The following is a 25,638-nucleotide window of genomic DNA, read 5'->3' on the forward strand; positions in this document are numbered from 1 at the left end:
CGTACACAAAGGCAACCGCGCTCTGATGCCCGACGACGGCGTTGGCGGGGTGCCGAAGCGTGAGACGCACCAAAATACGTTGTCCCCACGGCAGCTTGTCCATGCGTGTCAAATCAGCTCCGCGTTGGGGAACTCGGGAATCATTGTTCACACACGCCGAACTAGTTCCGTCACAATGTCGATGGGGCGGGTGGGAGGCGGCGGATTCCAGCGCAAAGGCCGCTTCTTTGAACGCCTCCCAGCTGCAGCGACGGAGAGGGAGAGGTGCGCGTCGTGTCGCCCTGTCGTAACTGTGTGGCAATCTTCTTTCGCAGCTCGCCATTCTTGACAGCATGTGCTCTCTCAATATGGGGCTGTGTGAAGGACAGCTAATTTTATTGTTGACCATTAGACTCACGCCCTTTTTCGAATGAGAAGATTCTGAGCACGTGGAAATGAACTGACCATGTGACCATGTTTGACGTGCCATAGAACCACTCCAACTTTCTAAGTGAGGTGGGCTTACACTCCCGTTTCAAGGACTAGTGTGCTGTGAACGCTGTGAAAGAGGTGTTTGAGCGACAATGTTTTGTGTATGATCATGATTACGTCTCAGCGTAGTGCGTCTATAGTGCACATCGGGGCACTAGACTATGTATGAATAAAAAGCTCGTTGGACTATTGCATCGCCACCTGTCACCCACCTCTAATCGTTCTTTCTCTCCCATTTCCCCCTACCTCGGTAAGGAGTAGCAGGCTAGACACACGCTCTTCTGGCCGAAACTCTCCTCCGTTCTCTCCATTAACATCTTCTCCTCCGCCTTGGAAGGTTACTTTGTTATGCAGGGTGGTATAACCTTTTCTTTTTCTTGATTATACGCTTTAGCGCAGAGTTAAATCGAAGTGACGCAAACCGCTTGGTGAGTTTTATGCTGGTGCCTTACCTTTCGATAAAGTGATTTATTTGATTTCTAAATGCCTTTTTTTTCTTTATTTCGAAAGATTGTTAAATTAGTTTCGGCAAAATGACGAGCAATATCAGCTAAGTAGAATGAACAGAAATATTCTAATTATCTGGTAATTTTGCTATAATCCCCTTTCTCATGAAGAGTTAGTTTCTTTCCTGTTTCTTGGGTTGGCCTATGCGTAATCCTTAAGTTCCATGAAAAATAATATGATAATTTAATAAGTCGAACCAAGTCCGCAAGCGAATACCAATTATCAGGATGGGAAGCAGGCTAAATGTTGAGTATACTATAAGAACGATGTGCCGGTAACTTCCCGAAACTCGACAAGCACAATGTAATTAATATGAAAGCTTTCAATGAATCTATGCCCAAGCAAATTTCTTACATGTACCTAATAGGAAAGGCGATATAAAGAGCGCTATGTTTACTTTCCAATACCCCCTTAACTCAACGGTTTTTTTTTTCGCATGCGCCACGCCTATGTTAGTGCTTTTGCCAATTGCTCCACACTGTTTTTTCCTTTTTGCGGTGCACGGGGCTCAGCCCCTTGGTTCCCTGTATCCATTTCTCTTGTCCAATCAGGAATTGTGAACTTTTAGTCAGATTTTGGATGATTGATCACTTCGGTTTGATTCGCGGGACCTTTCGAAAACATTCTATCGTTGGCGGGTTTAAGGTGAGAGCAGGGACAATTTCTTTTACCGTTGATAGCAGGGCAATGGCACAGATTGTGCGCTATACTTTCTGACATACCTGAAGAAATAGCTACATGGCACTGCTGCCTATAACAATAAACGAGTAAGCGGTTGTGCATGAGAACCAAGTCACGTATATCTGGCAAAATGAAGTTGCTTCACGACGAGGCGACGCTAAGGTTGGAATGCATGGTAAAGAGAATGTGCGATACTCGGCCGAGGCCCACTGCTGAGGTCTGCAGGCGAGTGAAGTTTCCGTTCCGACTCCGTTATCGACACCGCGCGCCACGGTAAGAGAGAGATTGTGAAGGGCGCACAGGAAACGTGGGTTGATGGGGAGGAGGAAAGTGTTTGTTAAGCCTCCGGCGCCCGCCTCCGCGTCATCTGACAATGTTATGTGCTGTCACGTGATTGCGAGCAAACGTCTGCCTGGGTGAGGCCGTCAAGGCCGCCTGTCTCTATCGCCACCATGCCCGACCGCGGTTGTCTGGCTCTCCACCGAGTGTGCGACTCGGTGAGCGGCGTGAATTGGCGCCCGACGCGCTTCGTTGACGAGTTGACGTTGAACCATTACGCCTGCTGCGTCTGCCAGGTGATTCCAAGCACGACAGTCCTGCTGCCCTGTTCGCACGCCCTGTGCGAGCAGTGCCAGCGAGGCTCCGTCGTTCAAGATGGCGGAAGCGTCTGCCCCCTGGATGGAGAACCCTTCCGCGAAGACGAGTGCCAGAAGTTGCAGCTTCCGGAGAGGAAGAAGCAGAAGTTGAAGGTGAGTATTTCTCACCTCTATGACAGTAAAGAGTAATTTCGCCGCCGCTGGTAAACATCCGTGTTTTGTGTCTTGTTCCTTCCGATGTCAGGCGTTTCGTGTCCCGTTGAAAGGGAGGGGGCGGATATATGATATTGATGGCTCGCGGTGTATCGATATGTGGCTCGCTATGAAGGCACCATGTCACGCAACTGCGAGGTGTATGGCCAGGAATTGCTTCCCCCTTTGCAACTGCTGTTTTGCTGGGGTCGCCACGTCTTTGGGAGGAAAAGTAGCCGAAAATGCCGGAATGTAGCCAGAAAGGTCGCCAAATTCGGCAAGAGCTTCAATCGGTAGCCAAAAAAAAGTTGCCACGATACGTCAAACCAACAATGCGAATTTCTTAAACTAGTATAAAAAGTAGAAGGCAAAAAGTACCTGTAGTCTGCTGCACTGATGGCAAACAATAATAACAGAAAAAGAAAACACCTTATCATATATTATTGTATAATTTGCCATAATGACTAGCTGAGGTTCTTAGATAATTTTCATCGCACACTTTCGCGTTTTCTCATAGCCAAAGCGGTGTCGGTAGTTACTATTGGATAAAACTCGATGCACCCTGTTGCCCTTGCACCACAATGACTTCGCTCCAAGCGTCCCCATGCAAACTGTATGAAATCTCGCACGTTCTGCCCTCCCTGGCGTGCAATCACAAGCATTTTTAGGAAACTTTCATAGGCCCGGTACCTGTAGTCTCATGGCTGCCATGACGCGTTTTTGGTTGTTGCAGTAGCTTCTGGCCCCAAGAAACACATGGTACTCGAGATTAGCAATCGAGGTAACCGTTGCTGTGGCCGGGATTAGGACACCAATAATTGCATTCCTCCAATGCAGCACGCAAAAGTATTGCCTTCAAGGTTAGGTGATTCCTGTCACTCAGAGAGAGCTACTTCAATTATCTGTCCCTGACAGTTGTGACTGCTCCAGGCGGTGGTTTCAGCCAATGAACGTTGCGTATGAAGCGTCTCGGGCATTCCTGGTCAGCCCTGGACGAGTCGGAGAGGCACACTCATGCATATGGCGGGTATGATATGTTTTAATTTGCCGGATTTACTTCCGGCGCTTGCAAAACACGAAGGCATGGACTTCGACATCTGGAATTTGGGGTTGCCGCTTTGAGGGAACCGGCGGATGAAGTGTGCGATTTAGACACTACCTGCACCAATCACCACCGCCAAAAGTAGGCATAGAGTAGCTAAGTCACCACCTACGATTTTCGGCCGTCAAATCGTCTAAAAGTAGGCAATTTGGCGAGAAGATGTAAATCCTGGCAACCCTGCCCCCTCCCCTGCGACAGCACCATTTTCAGCCGCTAAAACCGCCGACGTTCAAGTCACCGCATCCGGTGAATTGAAATTAAGCAAGTTCACAAAGCGTAGACAACTTCAACGACTCGCGTATGCAAAACAATAGCAGTGCCAAACGGAACCACTGAGATGCTCGACAACCACCTATTTCTGAAAAAATAAATCGTCAAAATTTATAAGGCATAAAAAATGCATTTCCAATATATCTTCTAGAGTTCTTGTCCCCCTGAGCGCCCTTTAAATTGTACCTTTAAAAGCAAAATGATACCCCCAAAAGATAAACAATAGAGTCAGAAGCTGGCTGGGGGTCCCTTCATCAGGCCCAATTCCTCGGAGAAGACATCTTCGTAGTTACTGCGTAAGGCGTTGATGTGGTTGATGGCTTCTTCCGTCACCGGCACTTCTTTTTTACTGACTTGCAGTACCGGAACTCCGGCCCTATCCAGCAGGGTCAACAGGTCTCCTCGTCCTCGTAGAACGTCGTAAGACTTGAGCGGGTTCGCTTTGCACTACTGCTTCGGATGACGGAAGTGCCGGGAAGGCGCGGTCAGCATGATGATCCCCAACTGCAGGCGGCAAGGCAGATGCTTCCAGTCCCCCATCGAGCTGTGGCGAGGATTCCTCTGGCCTGAATGTAGCGCCGTCCGAGCACGCGCCTTCCGCAATGTCGGGTGACTGCGTTTCTGTAGGCCGACGACGCACCTGGTCCACGTGCCGCCGGACAATTGCTCCAGGTGTTTCTACTGTAACCATTCGGGTCCCAGATGTAGATGTCACATGTCCTGGTATCCATTTGTCTCCTGCCCCATAGTTGCGAACGTGCACACGGCTCTCTAGTTGGGGCAGCCACTCCTGGTTATCAGACGGTGCGTCTCCACTACCCTTCGGAAAACACGTATCCAGGCGCGATCTAATCTGGTATCCGAGAAGCATCTGTGATGGCGACTTTCCGCTCTTCTGGGGTGTCCTTCTGTAATTGAGCAGTAGTCGCATTAGTTTGTGCTCCAGTTTTCCTTCCTTCAACTTCCGAAGACCATCTTTCACTGTTCGGACAGCTCTTTCGGCAGCCCCATTAGATTGCGGGTGGAAGGGGGCGGTCCTAACGTGCGATATGTTGTTGTTCTCGACAAATGTTGCAAATTCACGACTAGTGAATTGTGTTCCGTTATCGGAAACTATCGTTCTGGGCACGCCAAATCTGCTGAAAATGTCCCGCAAACAGTGGATTGTAGCTGTCGAGGTAGCTTGCTTCAAAGGAAGCGCTTCTATCCACTTGGTGTGCGAATCGATTAGCACAAGCACCATCTTGCCTTCTATCGGTCCGGCAAAATCCACATGGATGCGCGACCACTTCTCAAAAGTTTGTGGCCAGCTTGCTGGGGGAGCGGCTGGCGGCATGGGCAAATTGTCGATGCAATTCTTGCACTGAGCCGACATTTCCTCAATCTCTCGGTCTAGGCCTGGCCACCAGAACAATGATCGCGCAATCGATTTCATCGGCGAAGACCCTTGGTGGGTTTCATGCAGCAGCTGCAGCAATCGCTTTCGCGCACCGGCAGGTATAACCACTCGATGGCCCCAATAAATTAACCCATGTGCCAGGGACAACTCCAGTCGACGGTCAAAAAATACCGCCAGGCACGGCTCAAGTCCTTTCGAGCTTCTAGGCCAACCACGTAGCACGTAATGCTTGACGCGATCTAGTGTCGAGTCGACGGCTGTAAGGTCCTTCAGCTCTCGTGTCGTGACTGTGCCTTCCTCCAGGATTTCCAAAGAAAAAACATACTCTTGCGGCTCTTGGGGCTCCATACTGGGACCGGGTGATTGCAGCGGAAGCCTGCTGAGGGCGTCCGAGTTCAGCAGTTGTCTTCCGGGAGTGTACTGAAGTTTGTAGCAATATCCTCCGAGATAGAGGGCCCAACGCTGAATGCGGGCTGCAGCCATAGACGGTGTTGGGCGGTCGGCCCTTAGCAATCCGAGGAGAGGCTGGTGGTCTGTAACCAAGGTGAATTCACGGCCCAACAGATAGTCTCGGAATCTCGTGACCCCAAAAACGAGTGCCAGCGCCTCACGCTCCAGCTGCGAGTAATTCCGTTCGGCTTTCGTGAGAGTCCTTGAACGGAATCCGATCGGTCTGTGGACGCTGCCTACTGTGTGAAACAGTACTGCGCCAATGCCGTGTGGGGAAGCGTCGCACTCGAGTTTCAGCTCCTTTAACGGGTCAAAATGGGCAAGCACTTCGGCATTCTTGAGACACTGTTTGGCCTTGGCGAACGCAGTTTCCTGGGGCTGGTTCCACTGCCATCGCGCATTCTTTTCTAGCAACTGATACAACGGGGACAACACGCTTGACATGTTCGGCAAAAACCTTGAATAAAATGTTAGCATTCCGACAAACGAACGCAGCTCGCTCACGTTACGAGGGCTCGGTGCTTTCATGATAGCTTCCACGTTCTTTTCCGTCGGGTGAAGACCGATACGATCGATACGGTGTCCCAGATAAGTAACCGATGGCTGGCTGAAATTGCATTTGTCGTATCGCAGCTTTACGCCATGCTCTCGAAACCGATCCAACACTGTTTTCAGCCGAGCTCCGTTGTCTGCCGCCTTTTCAGACACAAGCACATCATCTAAGTATGCCTGAACGCCAGGCAGGCCCGCTAGAATGGTATCCATCTTCCTTTGAAATATAGCAGGAGCAGAGGAAATGCCGAACGGCAGCCTGTTGTAACAGAATAGGCCTTGGTGCGTATTAATGACGCACAGCTTGCGTGAAGCTTCGTCTAGTGGCACCTGGTTGTAGGCATCTTTCAAGTCGAGTGTACTAAAAACTTCACCACCGCTTAAAGACGCGAACATGTCTTCAATCACCGGAAGGGGATACTGCTCAAGTACACAAGCATGATTCAAGGTGGCCTTAAAATCCCCGCAAATCCGGACTGTGCCATCTTTTTTAAGCACTGGTACTATGGGGGTCGCCCAGTCCGAATATTTTATGGGCGATATTATGCCTAGCGACACTAGCCGATCCAGCTCTTTTGCCACCTTGTCGCGGAGCGCGTACGGAAGCGGTCGCGCCTTGCAAAACTTGTTTACCGCACCGTCCTTGAGCACCAAGCTGGCTGGGGGTCCCTTCATCAGGGCCAATTCCTCGGAGAAGACATCTTCGTAGTTACTGCGTAAGGCGTTGATGTGGTTGATGGCTTCTTCCGTCACCGGCACTTCTTTTTTACTGACTTGCAGTGCCGGAACTCCGGCCCTATCCAGCAGGGTTAACAGGTCTCGACCGCACAGGCTTGGTCCGGTGCAGTCTAGTACTATGAGCGTGCATTCAACTGACACACCTTGGTGCCCAACAGCTAGCCGAAGCTCGCCTAACACTGGCAGCCTTCCAGCGTAGCTTGAAAGTTTCAGATGTGAAGGCTTCAAATTTGGCCAGTGTTTGCAATGCTTATCGAAAACCTGTCGCGCTATGACGCATACTGGTGATCCTGTGTCTACTTCCATTGCCAGTTCTACGCCGCCCCAATTGAATGTGCGGCGAATTGGCGGCTCGAGACACTTCGTTCGCGCCGACAGCAAAGTCCAGATATGAGCATTTTCATAGCAATCTTCTGATGTGGTTTCTTGCACTGTTAATGTTTGACCACGAGGCGCAGGTGCAGCAGCCCCGAGTTGCTTGTCGCGGCGATTGGGACACATTTTTGCGAGATGTCCACGTTGACCACAGTGATAACAGCGCGCTTTGGCCCAGCTGCAGCTGTTAGCGTCATGTTTCAAGCTTCCACATCTACTGCATTGCCGACACGCTGCATTTTCGGCGCTTTCTCTCGGTGTTGGCCGGCAACGCGCTTGCACTTTCAATAGTGGCGTTACTTCTGAGGAAATCTTTAGCGAATCGTTTTCCGCGGCTTCAGCAGCTATTGCTGTCGCTTCGGCTTCTTCTAGCTTGAGCTCTTTCTTTGCCAAGAGTTGTTTCCGTACTGCACTTGAGCGTACCCCGCAGACAATCCTGTCTCGGATCATCCTGTCAAGGCAACTGCCGAAGTTGCAGTTGTCTCCGATGCGGCGGATCTCGACGAGGAAAGCCTGAATAGATTCTCCTTCCAGTTGGCAACGACTGAAGAATTTGTAGCTCTCCGAAATTTCGTTCCGTTTAGGGTCATAGTATTCATTCAAGGCTTTGATAACTTCTTCATAACTCAATGAGTTTGGCGCGCGGGGAGCCACGCTTCCGGCAAGGATTTGAATAGTCTGCGTGCTCAGTGCAGCCACAAGAAGTGCTCTCTTCTTACTTGACTCAACGATACGATTTGCTTCGAAATACGCCTCGACTTTGACCAAGTACGGCTTCCACTTATCTGTGCTTTCGTCGAAGCTCGGGAGCATCTGGAAAGCCATGGAAATCGCTGGCACGGCTGTCTTCAGGGCCGGGGTGTCTGGCTCTGCCTTGACTGCGTGGGTGTCGTCTTGACTCGTCGCCACTGTAACATAGCCGGGGCCGTTAGGCCACGGCAGGAACGAAACGTACGTACACGCCTGGGAACGAGACAGGTAAAACTCCGCCTTTATTGTCAACAGCAGGGTGGTTATATAGTAATCCAGGAGAGAGGGGGAATGGAAAGGGGACATAGCGAGTTAGAAAGAAAACTGCACGCTTGCGCAGTGTGTAGCCCGCACTATGACACAGCGGCCGATACAACAGAAGTATATTCATTTAGAGAAATCGGGAATTTCGCCTCGCTAATTGAGAGCGCTTGTGCTTTACTAGGCACCCTCCTTTCTAGGCCACTGCTTTATTTTATTACATTTCCGTTGCAAGCGAAAATTACGATTCTGGGCCTTTTTGAACTGTTATTTCATTAAAGCTATTTAATAAATGTAAATTGAGGAACGGCAGCCTCAAACGCTTCTGCAACGCCCATTCCGGGAAAGCGCAGTCAATACTAATGCTACCCGTCACCCCGAGGTGTAATTGCAGGGACGATTAATTGCGAGTCAACGTCACCGTATAAAGGAGGATGAAAAGAGTAAAATACTCTTTTTATGCGAAGCATATTACTAGAGCTCAACCCAGCTCAGGCGCGGCGGTGTCGCCTTCAATGACCTTGAGTACTCATGCCATACCACGTGACACCGTGACGTCACGATAGAGGAGAAACGGGGCTGCAACTCGCGCCGTCGCTCGCGGCGTCGCCTTCAAGGCTGACCACGTGACACCGTGACGTCACGACAGAGGAGAAACGGGGCTCCAACTCGCGCCGTCGCTCGCGGCGTCGCGGCGGTATATAAGCAGCTGCGCTTGCCTCTGCTAGACACTCACGAGGTGAGATGCCTCCTGGAGACAGAGCTGCTCGTTGGAATGAGAAGCGAAGGTTGCGGCGTGCTACAGAGACTGATGAAGAGCGGGAAGAACGTCCGGCCAAGCAACGTGCTCAGTATGCGGCTCGGCGACAAGTTACTTACCAAGTTTAGCCACGAATATGCTTCGCATCTAACTAGGCTTAACCAAGCTAAGCCTCAGCCAATTTTTTTTTACTGTGATAGCAATTTAATGAACACTCCAGGTGCATTTCTGCCGTCGCCGTGAGGTTCCGCATAAAGTCCAAGGGCAATAAAATCCGTCCCCGCTCGCAGTATGCAGTAAGTGCGAATGAAAGAGTGTGAGGGTGAGTCGGCGATCGCGCCTCAATCTTACTCGGCGCGACGAATCAGCGGCCCGGGCCACTGTAACTTGAAAGCCGTCTGCGACGGGTACAGAGTCCGCGCTGGGCTTTCTTTTCGCGACTTCGTTCGCATTGATGCGAGCGGCAACACGAAGGTTACTGCGCCGTGAGCCTACGGCGCTACATGGGCTGACTTACAACTATTTTTTCATGACACCAAAATTCTGTTTGTGCACAACGATGGCATTAGAAGGAAAGTGGCGGAATCATTTCATACACTGAGAAAAGGCGGTGGGCGTGTCAGTCAGCCTTCCGTAACCCTTACCTTCGAAGGAAATGGGCTTGCTGAACCGGGCTGAACAACGGTGTTAATCTCGCCGGCGACCACGAGGCGGTGTGTTGGGAATTACAAGTGCTTTTTATTCAGATCGAGCATCCGCGCGCGCTTGATGTAGGGCTTTAAAAAGCCATCGTGTCTTTTTTTTTTCAATAAACGCAGTTGTAAGTCAGCTACCGTGTGCGTCCCATCATCTATCCGGTGTACGTTTTTAGCGCCGTTTTTCAAAAATTATTTAAATACCGCCGTTACATGCCAAAAGCTGCACATTCATGTACATGGAAGAAGTAGCCATCCCCTTACGCTTCCTATTGTAAAAACCACAACTAATTGCCTAAACGGAGACAACCCTTGAACTTTGTATGTGTAGCACATTGCTATAATGATGCTGCATCGATGACTTTCAGCTCAAAGTTCCTTTCCACGTCTGTGACAGCACAGAGGACTGAGATCAATTTATTGGTAAATTTGTTGAAAACGGTGACAAGAATATGAGTAAACCACAACTGGTGCAATTCTACCGCTCACCGGACTTCACATCTAAAATAAATATTTTGAGTAACCGCTTCCGAGAAACGGCAGCAGAAAAGAAATTTTAAGCCAGTACAGAATATATTATACATTGGTGCTTAAGAGAATATATGTATACAGGGGGGGTTTCAGCGAACATTTTCAGAAATCTTTAAAGGTCGCCTGTGGCAGATATCACCATTCTAGCTCATGAGCTGGCCTACTCGAAGCAGCGAACCATACTTGCACAAACATTTTAGATCCAAAATCGACTAATTAATAAAAATTCACTAGGTTTCTAACCAATTGCATTGACCCATATTGCAATTTACGAATTCTATCCGTGGAGTTCGCAAGGAGGATCGACTTTGAATGACTTTTCAGGATGACACCAGTTTCGTGATATGAATTCCCGAACTTTGCGGAGAAATGAATTGGCGTTCCAGTTAATTTGTATGAAGTATGAAGCACCCAAGTAACTGGAACGTCAATACATTTTTCCGCAAAGTTCGGGAATTTATATTTCGAGACTGATGTCGTCTTGAAAATTTGTTCCAAGTGGATCCGCCATGCTGACTCCACGGCTAGAGTTTGTAAATTGCAATATGGTCCATAAGAAGTTATATAAAAAGTTAATTAGTGAATTCTTGTTATTTAGCCGATTTTGCATTTTGATGTCTTATGCAAGTAAGGTCCGCAGTTTCAAGTAGACCGGCTCATAAAGCGGAATCGAGTTATCGGCCACAGGCGGCCTTTAAAAAATTTTGAAAGTATTCGCTGAAACGTCCTGTATATGGAAACGTGCATACACATTAAAAGTAAAGTATGTTAACCAAATAATCTGCTTCCTTTCCTTTTCAATTAAAGGCCCACTGCTGGAACGAAGCCCACGGCTGCGATTTCGTCGGCCCCCTGGCGGCACTCCTGGGACACTTCGAGGCAGAGTGCGCCTTCCACACTTCTCCGTGTCAACGTTGCGGCGAGAACGTTTCCAATGCTAAGCTGGCCGCCCACTACATTGACGGGTGTAGTACTAACAACTTGTCACCTGCGACGCTCGTTGAGTCCTCGACACGAGGTGAAGCCGCCGCCTCGTCCTCCGCTACCGGTGACGTCACTGCGACTGCGCAAGGGATCGAGGGCAAAACAGAGTACCGCTACGAAGACGAAATCCCGGCGCTACAGAGCCAAGTGAACGAACTCACGGAGGCTGCAAGAACCCAAGGTGCTCAGCTGCAGGAGTTAAACGGCACACTGGCGCTTAGCCTCGAGACTCTGAATGCCAGCGTGGTTGCGGCCGCCGCGAAATTCTCGGACGCCATCGGCGAAGCCTCGCAGCTGCATCAACGCATTCTCGCTTCGAGAGAGGAGGAAAGTTCTCGGGCACATGAGGCTGAGGCGACTGCAAGCGCAAGCTGTCCGTGCGGAAAGCCGCCAAGGTGGAATGAGGCGACGGACATCCTTCAAAATACGGAAGTCCTCGCTGCCCAGTCTCTGTGGTGCCTCCAACGCCTACTCAATAAAGACCACGAGACAGCGGACATTCCGGCAGCTCGGTCATCTGTGGTATCGCAAAGCAGAGAAAAGCGCACGTCTTTCCGGGAGAGCACCTGCACGCTTCGTTGCGCAAACGCTAACGAAATCGTTTATCTCGTGGTTATATCGCACGCCAACGAACTGGGCAGATTCAACAACGATACCGTAACATGTCGACTGCGTCATCGAAACGCGTGGTGCAGAGTGACTTACGGTATATTGGATAAGGACCATGTAATACCAAAATGGGGTCTTAGATTAGATTGGGACAATAGTTGTGGAGAGAGCAGCTGCTTGCCGCACGCCGTTAACGTATCGGAAACCAGCGCGCCGTCTCTTCCTTACTTTTTGAAACGAGAAGATGCAGAATGCGACGCGCGGACGCAAGTTTTCTATTACGATTTCGTCGTAGTAAGTGTATATAACACGAAGCTGAGATATCAAATCGTCATACACGACTGCGAGTGAAGTAGCTTGGCTCGTCCCGTGACGCGTCGGCACTTATTCCACAGACCAGTCTTGACGTGTGGGGCTACAAACCAACTCTTGTATCCTGCTGGATGTTGGACAGCATACTGATGTTTTATTTATTCCGAGAGTGATACATGTAATTGCTTTTTGTTGATGTATTATTGAAGAATGCTTTCATTTTCACGAAACTACGCCGTTATAGCGGCAATCTGTGACCGTTTTTCGGTTTTTTTAGTATACTGCAAATAAACTTACAGATTTTCCTTTCACTCACCCAGTACGAAACGCCGGGGGAGTTGAGCCTGTCATTTCTCTTGCAGCGCACCTGTTAAAGCAGTACTAGCACAAAAAATTTGGATTTAGTCCTTTCTATTGTAGTAAGTAGCTAGTGTCTAATACTTGAGGTGGGGCCAATCATATTCACGTGTAGGACTCTTCAAACCAATCGCTTTTCCAACCTGGCAAGCTGGCCGGCCCGACTTATTCAATTTCAGCAGCTGCCGATAGGCAGCTACACAGGTGTATGCTAGCGCGACTTTCGCAACAGCCGGCTTCCCCATAATACAGTGGGGGCTTCCCCATCTGGTCCACTGTACCCCTATACAAAAGGCTAATTCTCATTTCTTTTTTCTCAAGAAATAGGCAAGAGCGCCAAGCGTTATATTCAACCATCCGCACAATAAAAGGGAATCTTCCTCCAACTTTTCAATAAAGAGATAGAGCGGACTGAGGCATCGAGTTACATTTTCCACGTAATGTGCCGGCAACAACGGTAATGTAACCATTTCCGTTCACGACGCGTCCGTTGCCAGAGTACGCGAGGCCTCGAGCTCGCTTCTTCCCGACGCCGCCCCGGATGCGAGAGCCGCTGGGGACCTTCTCCGTGGGCGTCGCCGCTGGGAGGCGGCTCTGAAATGTTTCGAGTTGCCGGACCGGCTCTGGGCCGTCCCGGCAAGCCGAAGATGGCGCCAGACTCCAAGGACTTCGAGCCGCCACCTGAGAACACCGTAACAAAAACTGCCGGACCATTCATTAATAAAGTTTCTTCTTTTTCCTCTTCTTCTACTTTGCAATAGGTGGTAAATGCACCAAACGAACAGCGTCCCACCACAAGCGACAGCTGAAAAACACTGGCAGCACAGACACCGCAGAGGCACGGCACCCTATGTTGAACGTAGTCCCAGTCCCGAGGAAAACAAAAGCGCGAGCAGCACGGTCTATTTCACGGTCGCACCACACTGCCGCAAAAAGTCGATGCCCAAAATCACTTCGTGCGTTGATCGGGGAATAACGACAAACTCCGTCGCGAAAACTCCACCAGCCAAGGATGCTTCAGCAGTGAACACACAAACAGGGCGCAACTACTCGCTGCTCACTCCACAAAACTTTGCAGCCTGGTCCCACGGAAATACAACTTTCCGCCCCAACCGACCTTTAAAACCGAGACTCATTACGGATACAGTTGCTCCGGTATCCACTAAAGCCATTGTAGAAACACCATCAACAGGTACATGCACTTTGTTCTGAATCATAGCAACTGCAGGGGGCATTTCTGTCGATAGCACGTGTCGAGCGACCTCAACTCCGTCGGCCGCGCTAGCTAGTTTACCGGTTGTGAAGGCGAGGCGGAGCGGCGCACTGCCGATGGAGATTGACGTAAATGCGGTGCACAAGAAGTTGGCGGTGGCGTCAAACTCCTGTCAGATGCCGGCGAGCGGCTCCGGAAGCTTCTCTGCCATTACTCTGCCAGTAATCGTTGCCAGGAGGGACGCCAGCTGACCAAGAGGTGGTGTATGGCTGTTGAGTTGTCCTCGTAGGAGGTATGGTCCTTGTTGAAGACCCCGATCGCCGATTCCGCGTTGTTGGGCGATGATTGCAAAATTTCGCTATGTGGCCCGCGACACCGCATTGGAAACACACCGGCAGATGCCGCAAATTTCCATGTTCTTCCATGTTGTCACGCATGTTGCTGTCGACTGCATAGCCAGCAGGTGGGTCCCATTTATCATGGCTAGGCATCAGCCGCCGGGAGGCCTGCGTGCGGCGAGGGCGTTGGTCGTAGTCATGATCTTTATAGCTTATGGTTGATCTTGATGGACCTATACTCGACGGTCGCTGAGTGAACCGTGGGTTGCCATGCGGTCGAAACGGCTGTGTTTCTCATCTCGTATGGTAAGTACGCACCAGCGATGCCGGGTGTGCAACGGTACATCTCTTCCCGATGGCGCAACTCTTCGCGAACAATCTGCCGTATTGTTGATGGAAGCTCATCACATGAACTGGGTCTACACTTGCTACCGTTGTGACATTAGCCAGGCGACCAAACTTCGGTATTACCCGCCGCATCTTCAGCGTCTCAAAGATCCTGCAGTAGCGAATGACGTCAGACACGGAATCCAAGCTTTCTTTGCCGATCAAAAAATTGTAGACATCTTCGGCTATTCCTTTCAACAAATGTCCAACTTTGTCATCTTCAGACATATCAGAGTTGACTATGTTACACAGTTTCAGCACGTCTTTGATATAAGTCGTACAGGTCTCGCCGGGAATCTGAGCTCTTTGTGAAAGCGTCTGTTCAGCGCGTTTCTTTTTTGCGCTAGAGTCTCCAAAACACGCTCTGAGATCCTCTACGAAAACCTCCCATGAAGTGAGCGTGTCTTCGTGATTCTCACACCAGACGAGCGCTGTGTCGGTAAGGGAAAACACAACATTGGACAACTGTGCGGTCGAGTTCCAACCGTTAGATCGGCTCACCCTTCGGTAGTTCGTGAGCCACACGTCGACACCTTCTCCGGCTTTTCCTCCGAAAGTCAGTGGCACCCGGTAGTATTACCACGGAACGACAGGTTCTGGCCTTGAAGCCGCGTCAGTACCTTCGGGAATCTGGCACGCGTATTCAGTCATGTCAGGTGAGGGCGGCGGAAGTCCGGCAAGTTGACGGCTTCGGCGAAGTTGTAGCAGCGTAGGCTCCGTGGTTACGAGGTGTACCCCGCACCGTCCACCAATTTGTTACATGCACGGGGAAAATGGGTTTATATAGGCGTGCGAGAGCAGGAACGGCAGGCTACGAACAACAGGAATGGCCGCTGCACAGTCTTCGTTCTCCTCTTCCCTTCTCTTCTTGATCCGCGCATGACGTTCACGCGCTTGCACCTAACAATATATATATAGAAAAAGTCCCCTTTAGTACGCCCCATTCGAACCGAGAAGGTATTTGCACTCTTTCCGGTTTTTTCGGTCTGTAATTTTTTTTTTCTCACCACGCATTTTACCTAGGTTCCCATTGGAGGTCCGCTACGAGTTTGTACCTCTGCGACGGTGATTGGCTGAAGGCGTGGTACACCACCGCAGCCTCTTTGGCAGGCGCGACTAACGACACGCAATCAGACTCGTAGTACTTCCGATGAGTGCGAGGAATGGAGGAAATTGCCGTTTCTCTTAACAAATAGTCGAGACAGTCATCGCTGTAAATCAAACTGAACGCCACGCTTCCCATGTCCCAGTTGTCTAGGCCCAACGTTTACTTCTTTGGCCGTAATAGTTACGTCGCATCATTGTCTTCAATCTAAAAAGGATGCACACATCGTGGCGAGAATGTTTCACTATGTTCGACACTGTCAAGAGAAGTGTTTTCTGATTGTATTGATTTGTTTCTGATTAAGACACTAAAGAAGTGAGATACGGCTATCTGTATATAACATACATCCTGCTTCATGAAGCACTACCTCGCCTTTTTGCGCCTGAGTGTTTCATGTCTCTCTATTTAAACATTTATCTATTATTCCAACTCGAAAGCTAGGACGACTGTCTCCGGTATTTTTATAAGGTCTCAAACGACGAAGTCATGTCCCATTAAGATAGACGCTAATATTTAGACATCCATGCAACATATGTATGTTAGGCGAAAATGTCATTACACGATCGTATAATGGCTTCACATTTTCGAGTTTAACTCACACATATTTAGTCTAATGAATCCCTCGCACCTCTAATATCCAGAAGATAATATAGGCAAGCCCTACAGGGTACTAAATAATTATATTTCCTTATAAACCGATTCAGTTTTACATCTCATAAGGGGCATGTGTCATGACGACTCAGAAAGGGGTCATGTGGTAGAAGAACATCGAGGTATGTGTAAGCTGGCAGCAAAGCTTACATAGAAGCGCCCATGTCTTGAAAGTGGCACTGTGTCACAACCGTCGCCGCGGCGGCGTTTCCCGCGGCGGCGTTTCCCCATCCACTTTCTTGGGTATTTATGTGTACTAGTAGAACCCTAGCAGTGTTAGTCAGTGCCACCACTCACAGACCTTGGCGGCGGACGTGGAACGTCGAAAAACAACTTGCCGCAGGTGGGAACCGAACCCACAACCTTCGCATTTCGCGTGTGGTTCCCACCTGCGGCAAGTTGTTTTTCGACGTTCCACGTCCGCCGCCAAGGTCTGTGAGTGGTGGCACTGGCTAACACTCCCAGGGTTCTACTAAGAATCATAAATACCCAAGAAAGGGGATGGGAAAACGGCGCCGCGGTAGCTCAATTGGTAGAGCATCGCACGCGAAATGCGAAGGTCGTGGTTTCGGTTCCCACCTGCGGCAAGTTGTTTTTTCATCCACTTTATTTCCATTTATTTATCGTTTCTTTATTTTATTTATTAAGCACAAGTAATTTCCCCTATGTTGTCCTTGGTGTCAGTGTTTGTTGGCTTCTTATGACATGACTAATTAAAATCGGGCCCCTCGGTTAACCCCCGTTCTTCTCGTTAACCATCGCCGTCTGTGTGTCGTGGGCACAACCTCTATGAACAACAAATAATATAGAGAAAGCATGACGCCACACTCCGCCCGTAGTAGAAGTGATATCGAGCTCTAATGCTGCTTGGCCCGAATGCTAGATATTTTGTTTCCTCATCGCAACTCGCATCAGCTGATGCGACAGCGTGTCGTTATATTATTTCGAGTTGATTTTGTCTGCAGACGAGCTAATTAGACTGTTACTGAGGCCACTTGCTTCAATATGCTGCTTAAGAAGGTGAGGTAATAGGGTGGATATGAATTACAGTGCCAGAAAGGTTTCGAAAGCCGTTTTACTTTTAGATTCCCATAGAGCTATGTACCTACTATACATGAATAAAACAAATATGTTTCGATGGATGAAAAGCGGATGGCAAACGCACATCCCCAATGTAGCAATATATGCGAAGCCTCACAGAGTCATTGACGCCCTCGCAATTGTGTGCGACATCACATGCTCGTCACCAAGCGTTATCAGACAAGACTGCGCTGCACCATATTATTACTTATCAAGCATTTCAACCTGCTTATTTGGCTACCTCTATTGCATTCACAGCCTGTGTTACGGAGAGTGAACGAACATAACGAGCCGTTTCTTCGCGTAGCGCCACACAAACTTCGTGACGGCGGGACCCAGCGCGTCGGATGTAGCAGTGTGAACGTGCACATTAACGAAGAGTCTTCTACACTCACCCCTTTTGCCGAAGAATACGCTGGCGCTATCTCAGGTGAAGCTTGAAGGGAAGCACACGCCTTGAACCAACACGCAAATCAATGACAAAAAAAAACTTGCATGACACCACCGGGCTCATGTGTCATGCCGGTACGCTATTCGGCATGGCATAATAGCAGTACCGCAGCTTGCACAGGCCAGCTATGTCTTGCGCCAGAAGCACTGGTCGGTAGGGGTCACCAAAATCCAGCTAATCTACATTGTAAAATAAAAGAAATTAACATTTCCCGTTTTAGTATGTCAAACTCATCGTTAACGAAGTTTTTTTATTTGGCGTTATTCTAATTAAAATTTCTTATTAAAATTAAATGAGCCATGCTGTAGTGTAACTCCGCATTAATTATGAACAGCTGGGGATTCTTAAAGTGCAGCCAACGCACAGGACACGAGCATTTCTATAAAATATAACCATAGAACGAAGGACCCTAGGTACTACATGGAAGCTTCGTAGTCCCCATAAAGCGATAGACAGGCGCCCACGACGTTGTGATGTCCCCGAGCAGCTGCCCATCACGCCAGAGGTTTTAACAACGTCTGCTCGAGGATTGTTAAGATTGATTAATAGCAACCTAAAGCATCAACAGCCCCAGTTATTGTAATGTACCTTTGCTGCATGTTTTTTTTGTCAATATAATTTTCTGACACAAAACAACTCAACTAGAATTCATTCTCAAAAGTATATCCTGGAGTATATCGTACGAAAACCGTGATACTGTTATGAGGCGCGTCGTAGTGGGGGTTTTCGGTTTAGGTTTCACGACCTCGGCTTCTTTAACGCGCCCACAATTATGCACTGTTCACGGGTGCCTCTGCGATTCACCCCCATTGAAATGCAGTCGCTGCGGTCCGAATTCATGATCAGCGCGTGACACACTAGCAAGATGCCCAACCGAAACGCCACATGAATGCAACCCTTGCGATGGCCACAAAGCAGGCCGAGAAGAGACAAATATTTACATGTTCACAGTCATGTATGCTTGCTTGGCCATACGGACGAAATTATTCCCAAAAACTGCAAGCTTCGTTTCATATCGAAAAAAAAATTAAAAAACCTGTTCATTTATCCCATGTGGTCGAACTGGCGCTCTTTCTGCCCCATCGCGAGCAGGCCGAACAATCGGTTCGCGGAAATTAGCGGCCGCGGCAGCCGCAGTTCGACGGGGGCGAAACGCGAAGACATTTCCTCAGTCCTCCACTACGGCGTGCCTGATAATCAGACCTTGGTTTTGGCACGTAAAACTACATCAGGTAATTTTAATTTAGCAACTAGCTTTCTGAAGTTCTCGCTTCGATTAATAGCCTACCCTCCTCGTCTAACCGTTTTAATGGGCTCCCTCACCTCCTTTCCAGCGCTGCAGCTTTTAGCACTGTGTGTTCCCCACCATTCATACAGGTAGCCGAATGAAAACGATCACACAGGAGTACTAGGGACATCATCGTCATCATCATCATCAACAATTGCATGGCTGGACCACTGCAGGGCAACGGCCTCTGCCATACTTCTCCAGCTAAACCGCTCATGTACAAATTGTGGTCATGTCGTCCCTGCAAACTTCTTAACCTCATCCGCCCACCTAACCTCCTGCCGCCCCTGCTCCGCTTCCTTTCCCTTGGAATCCAGACCGTAACCATTAATGACCATCGGTTATCTTCCCTCCTCATCACATGTCCTGCCCATGCGCATTTCTTTTTCTTGATTTCAACTAAGATGTCATTAACTCGCGTTTTTTCCCTCATCCAATCTGCTCTTTTCTTATCCCTTAACGTTACACCCATCATTCTTCTTTCCATAGCTCGTTGCGTCGTCCTCAATTTAAGTAGAATACTTTTCGTAAGGCTCCAGGTTTCTGCCCCGTACGTGAGTACTGGTAAGACACAGCTGTTATACACTTTTCTCTTGAGGGATAATGGCAACCTGCTGTTCATGATCTGAGAATGCCCTAGGGACACTGGACGACAAATGCGACCATGGTGACATCGTGTACTACACGGCTGTAGCACGGAACGCGCGTCGAGAGAGCGTGGCAATTCCCTGCAGGTGACTGCTGTGCTGTTCTTTCGCGGCACTGTAAACTGGACGTGAGTGCGCATGCGCGGCGCCGTTTTTTGCAACCTGTCAGTTAACTTTAAAACCCCATTACTGATTGCTCCGTGAAGTTCACGATCAACATTACAGTACTAGAAAGACCTTATCAACGTGTCGCTGCGGCAATCATGGTAGCGACGGGGTAGCTACTCATGCAGTTGATGCCACCAGGTGGAGCTGGAGCACATACGGTAGAAAAAGCGACCGTAGGTGAGCTGTCACGGGTAGTCCCTATATAGACACTGCTGCTTGCTGGTGACCCACGCAACTTCTACAGCCGTCGCTGCAACAACCACGCCACCGCCTGCAGTTAGCCGTGGTCACGTGATCGTGAACGAACGTTCGAATTCGTGAACCTTCGGCTCCTGTGGGCCTTGCCTCTTCATCGCTGCCATGTCTGGTCCTCAACAGCGAGCTCTGCAACGAGTCTGCGGATCGGTCAGCGGCGTAAACTGGCGCCCGACGCGGTTCGTCGACGAGGTGATGATAAGTCGTTACGACTGCAGCGTGTGCGGCGTGATTACAAGCAGGACGGTCGCGTTGCCCTGTGGTCACGTGCTGTGCGAGTAGTGCCAGGCAGGCAGTGTCGCCCAAGATGGCGGAAGCGTCTGCACCCTGGACGGACAACCCTTCTGCGACGTCGAGTGCCATAAGTGGTTCCTTCCGGAGATGAAGAAGCAGAACCTTGATGTCAGTGCAGGGGAGGTAGTTTCTAATAGTCCACCTGGTGGTAATGTCCAATTCGTCGACTGCTGAAGTGTTGATTGGCTGTGGAGCCTCGCTACTGCGGACGCGAAGCCTAGCCCCGCCAATCAGAACTGCAACAGCAGATGAAATAGACATGTCGTGGACGCTTGCAGAAAAGCTACCCAGGTGTAGCCCCCATGACATTGAGGAGAAATCTATTGCCAGCTCTTTTCAGTTTGTGTCCGCTATGTTTCCAAATCCACGTTTTGTCAGCTTTTCATATCGAACAGCTCGGTGTTCAGTCCATATGTTCAGCTGCTAACAAGGCTGGCTACCTAGCGTGCAGTCAACCGTGAAAGTTTACGCATCACTCGAGCCCGTGTAAGTGCGTCTGCGCTGATTGTTAATACCTTCCAATCGCATTTCGATGGAAACAGAAAGGGGGGGGGGCGACAGGTAGTTCCCTACTGCCTGATATAGCTACTTTGCAGCGCGCCATAACACCGTCAAAATAATAGGGACCTATAGCTTGCTTGAGCTAACCATGGTTTACAACTATTTGCAGACTGGCATTTTGCCTACCTCTGCTTCAATAAACCAGCTATGTTTGCTTTCTAAAGTTCGCTACCGTTGTAACGGTCGTCGGTGCTACCATTGTCGCTGTCACCGGTATGCAATCACGGTATGGGCGGCGCATGCTCAGTTTGGGAACGGTCAATTCAAAGGTTTCGAGACAGGCGTAGTGCGTTTGCCTTCAAAGATGTCGGAGTGAAGTGGACACTGCGACATTTGCAACCAGTCCGGCGTCTGTGTGTGTGACTTCCATTTTGATGACTTCAGGTTGTCTATTTGCACTTCCAGATTACCCTGTATTTGCTCCCCAGCTTCTCGGCTACTGCCTCCGCGATTCTGTGTTCGCAACGTCTGTTCGTATACACTAACCATCCTTCGCGATATTTTCTGCGCAATTGTCCTTTTCAAGCGAATAGCTTTTTTTAGCACACTTCGCCGGTTTTCGGCGGGGGCGCTTGGCAGCAGGAATTTCGCTGCCCACGCAAAGGTGCCTGAGCAAAGGGCGTTTGCTCTTGGACAACCGAGTTCGGGGTGCGTTCTTCACCGAATGCCGACTGGCTCTTTTATACTCGCGAACGAGTGTTGTGGCCTGTCTAGGATACTCTGGTGCAGCGTTCGGGCAGGACTAGGGCCCGCCGAAACCTTCTCTGGCCACCCTCTTCCCCTGTGGAGGCTCGCGCAGAGGATTACGGTAAAATCAAACGAGTCGTCAAAGTTCCCGCTCAAAAGTCTACAATCTCGTTTCACCACAAAGTGTTAACGCGTTACGGTTACGGAGACCTGTGGCTGCAACAGCGCATGCGCGTTCTTCAGTGCACCCGGGCAAATTTATTGGGCAGGCTAACGTCAGTCACCATTATTCAGCAGCTTGGCAGTGGTCAGGATGCCCGCTTCGATTCCAATTCGACCGTGTTACTTGCTCTCCGTCGCACCAGCACAAAGAAAAATTGCGCAATCACCCATAACTTAGTGTCATGACAGATTGTAAGCGTGCTTTTTTCTTTATTATTGAGATGTGTTTTCCATTTTCGCGCTGCTACGCCTTGAGAATGTATCGGGACGAACAAATGTGTTCATTTTGGGCTCTCAGATGGCGCCACATGAGTGGGCAGTGTAAACTAATGCACACGACCTGCTCAGGGAGATATACAGACAACCGAGGGCGAATTGCATGCCCAGGTCGAACGTGTAAAGAAGTGGTGGCAATTCACGAAGGACTGAAGCAAGGACGTCCTCTGTCTCCATTGTTGTTCACGCTTTATCTTAATGACATATAAAGACCGTAAACAATGGATTAACGTTTGGTTTCTCTGCATTATCCCCCATGCGTAATGGACAGATTGTAAAGCATAAATCACCCGGACTGATGTATGCGGATGAAACAATGCCACTAGCGGACAATGCAAGAGATTTGCAGACACTTGCAAATATATGTGGTGAAACGGCGACAAATGTAGGCGTGAAGCATAGTTAAGGAAAATCGGTAATTCCATCTTCAGTGAAGAGATGAGTACTTACGTAGTGTCAATTCAACAGCCAGTCGTACCCACAGTCAAACAATATCCATAACTCGGTGCATACATACACCAAGGAAAGAGTTACTCAAGGACCCAACAAGATAATCTGAAAATAACCGTGAAGCGGAATGCTCTAATGATGAAACGTAGAGCATTTTGCGTTCACAATAAATGCAGGGGTGCGTAGAATCTGGAAAGGAATATTAGTGCCACGCCTAACATTCACAAATGCTAGTTCCTGCTTCAATTCGGTTATCATGTCGGGGTGGAAAGTAAACCAAACATCGGCTGGCCGATCGGCTTTGAAAGCCCTCAGTAAAACCACCAAGGAAGCAGTGGACGTGACAAGGGTTGCGCCTCTTTTGAAGTTAGAGAAGCGCCGAGCAAAAAAGTTTTGGAGAAATACTGAGGAACATGGACCAAAATAAATGGGTGGCTAAAGTGAACAGGCATCTGTACAGTGCTCACAGAATGGAACGGGACATGGATCATTTAGCAGAACCCTACATATGTGCAAAGTACGCGAGAGCACCATGTCCTGTCGCTAGAAATTTGGTCACGAAACGTGACGAGGACTCCGATGGAAGTGTATGCGCCAAAATTACGTCGATGTGACACGAACTACAGCAGGTTGAAACGAAAGTGTGCGCATTACTTTGCCCTAAATTGTCGCGTTTTATTTCGTGAGCACTGTACATGAAAAACATCTAGACGCCATTGAAAACGTCAAGACAGTTTGCAACCAAGCACAGAGTAACCAGGAGCGGTCAAAAAGAGAAACAGATAGTGAATTGGATGCGAAGAATGGAAACAAAACAAATGGGGCAACATGTCACGATGCTCTACACTCCTAATGGATCTAATGACAAAAAATTGAACTTATTGTTTGGAGCGAGCTGTTTTCAAAGTAGAAACGACTTAAATAATAAAATGCAGTGATGAGCCATGATCCGGGCACCTACACCTAAACATGTGCATTTCACGTCTTGATGAATTTACCATGACCTGGCTTTTTCTATTAGATAGATGACGTCGTAAATATTGAGCGCAATGCAGGCGGGCTTCCCGCGAATTAACGACAAAGATATATCATTTTCAGTAACAAGATATAAATATATTGTTAACAGAACACCCTGCCTGCTTTGCTTTTCGATTCTAGGCTTACTAATGGAGCGAAGGCCACGGCTGCGACTTCATCGGCCCCCTGGCGGTGCTCCTCCAACACTTCGAGGCAGAGTGCGCTTTCCACGTTTCTCCGTGTCAACGTTGCGGCGAGGATATTCCGAACGTTAAGCTATCAGTGCACTACATCGGTGGGTGCGGTGCTGGCAACGTCTCATATGCGATGCTCGCCGAGTCCTCGCATCAAGTTCAAGCCGCTGCCGGTGACGTCACTGCGACAGCGCAAGGGATCGAGAGCAAAACGGCGAACCGCTACGAAGACGAAATCCCGGCGCTTCAAAGCCAAGTGAACCAAATCGCTGAGGCTGCAAGAGCCCAATGCACCCAGCTTCAAGTGTTAAAACGCCACACTAGCGGTTAGCCTCGACACTCGGAACGCCACCGTGTTTGCAGCCGCGGAGAAATTATCAGCTGCACGAACGCGCTGCAAAATCAGCTGCACGCTCGCGCGCGATCTTCGAGAGAGGAGGAAAGTTCTCGGGCACATGAGCCTGAGGCGAGTGCAAGCGACTCAGACATTTTAGTTGCTGTGAAGGAGACTGTCCAAAGTTCAGGCGTACTCTCTTTTCAGTCCTCAGCAGGAGTGTCTCTTGATTGTTTTTAAAGCTTTTAGTATTTTATCAGTTACTTTTATCATTTTTGACAGGCAGCCTTTTCTGCAGCACAATGACATTTGTATAGCGTCCTGTGCTGCACCTATTTTTTATCTCATTTTGATCGCCTTTTGGATCGAGATTTTATTAGAGACCTGGTTTTAAAGGTTTTTAGATATGTCGACGATTTTATGACCTTTTTAAAAGTACGTAATGACATTTCTTTTCAAGATTCTGTACGACAGGTCTTAAGTACTTTGAATGACCATAGTAATGACCTGGCTTTACTTCGTGATTTTATTGTATGTGGAAAGGGAGTCTCTGTTCTCGGAGTACCGCCACGCCGTTGCGCGGGGCAGAGTGGAGGGTACGATCTCGCGCTGCCTCATGAGCGGACTCAGTGAGATTCGGAGGGGCTCCCTCGATCATTCCAAGGTGAGCAGCGAACCAACATAAGCAGTGTTGGGAGATCTCACATGTCTGCACAATGTTAAAAGCAACCTTAGCCACCGAGCCCTTCACAAAGGCCCTAACGGGCCACTTTGAATCACTATATACAAAAGGCCTGCGCCTGTCAACCAGGGCGAGTGCAATAGCCGCTTGCTCCGCGACCTCTGGCCTATCAGTCCGAACGGTAGCAGCGTTAACGACACTGCCCTCATTGTCCACGACAACTATGGTAAACACCTTTCTCTCCTCGTTAAATGAAGCATCGATGAAGCCAACCTTCTGATTTTCATCACGAATTAATCTCAGCAGGCAAGCTCCCCTGGCCTTTCTTCTACCAACATTTCGCTCCGGATGCATGTTCCTGGGAACAGGCTTGACGTGATACCGATTACGGTCCTTCAAGGAAATACCGACATGAAGCTGCGAAATCTTCTCCTGAGGAACACGTAACTCTCTCAGAATCTGCCAACCCGTGCTAGTCGTAGAGAGACGCACCGTCTGCGTCCTCTCCTGAGCCTCAGCTATCTCATCCAAGGTATTATGAATTCCCAGCTGGAGAAGTCGGTCGGTGCTGGTGCACAATGGCACTCTCAACACTTTCTTCGCGATCTTCCTAATCTGCGTGTCAAGCTTCGCCTTCTCCGATGGTTTCCACTTGTGCATGGCCGCCACATAAATAACGTGACACAATACAAATGCATGCACAAGTCTAATCAGACTATCCTCCTTGAACCCCGTCTGTCTGTTCG

At 49.2% G+C, this 25,638-nt stretch overlaps 1 protein-coding gene across 1 annotated transcript; it reads left to right on the forward strand.

Annotated features, from left to right (window-relative positions):
* Positions 1 to 2,075: 2,075 nt before the first annotated feature.
* LOC135920946 (uncharacterized) lies at positions 2,076 to 13,339 on the forward strand. The gene is made up of 2 exons (XM_065455233.2): positions 2,076 to 2,408; positions 11,138 to 13,339. Exons 1-2 carry the CDS (start codon positions 2,112 to 2,114, stop codon positions 12,272 to 12,274), a joined length of 1,434 nt encoding a protein of 477 aa, XP_065311305.1. The 5' UTR covers positions 2,076 to 2,111; the 3' UTR covers positions 12,275 to 13,339.
* The last annotated feature ends 12,299 nt before the right edge of the window (positions 13,340 to 25,638 follow it).

This window comes from Dermacentor albipictus, chromosome 6 (assembly GCF_038994185.2).
Source record: "Dermacentor albipictus isolate Rhodes 1998 colony chromosome 6, USDA_Dalb.pri_finalv2, whole genome shotgun sequence".
NCBI classification, from domain to species: domain Eukaryota; kingdom Metazoa; phylum Arthropoda; class Arachnida; order Ixodida; family Ixodidae; genus Dermacentor; species Dermacentor albipictus.

What these genes read in the sequence shown, in the direction of transcription:
- LOC135920946 (XM_065455233.2), top strand. Translation starts at nt 2,112, where the DNA reads ATGCCCGACCGCGGTTGTCTGGCTCTCCACCGAGTGTGCGACTCGGTG. An exon ending in GGAAGAAGCAGAAGTTGAAG is followed by an intron (nt 2,409 to 11,137) that starts GTGAGTATTTCT and finishes TTTCAATTAAAG; the next exon opens with GCCCACTGCTGGAACGAAGC.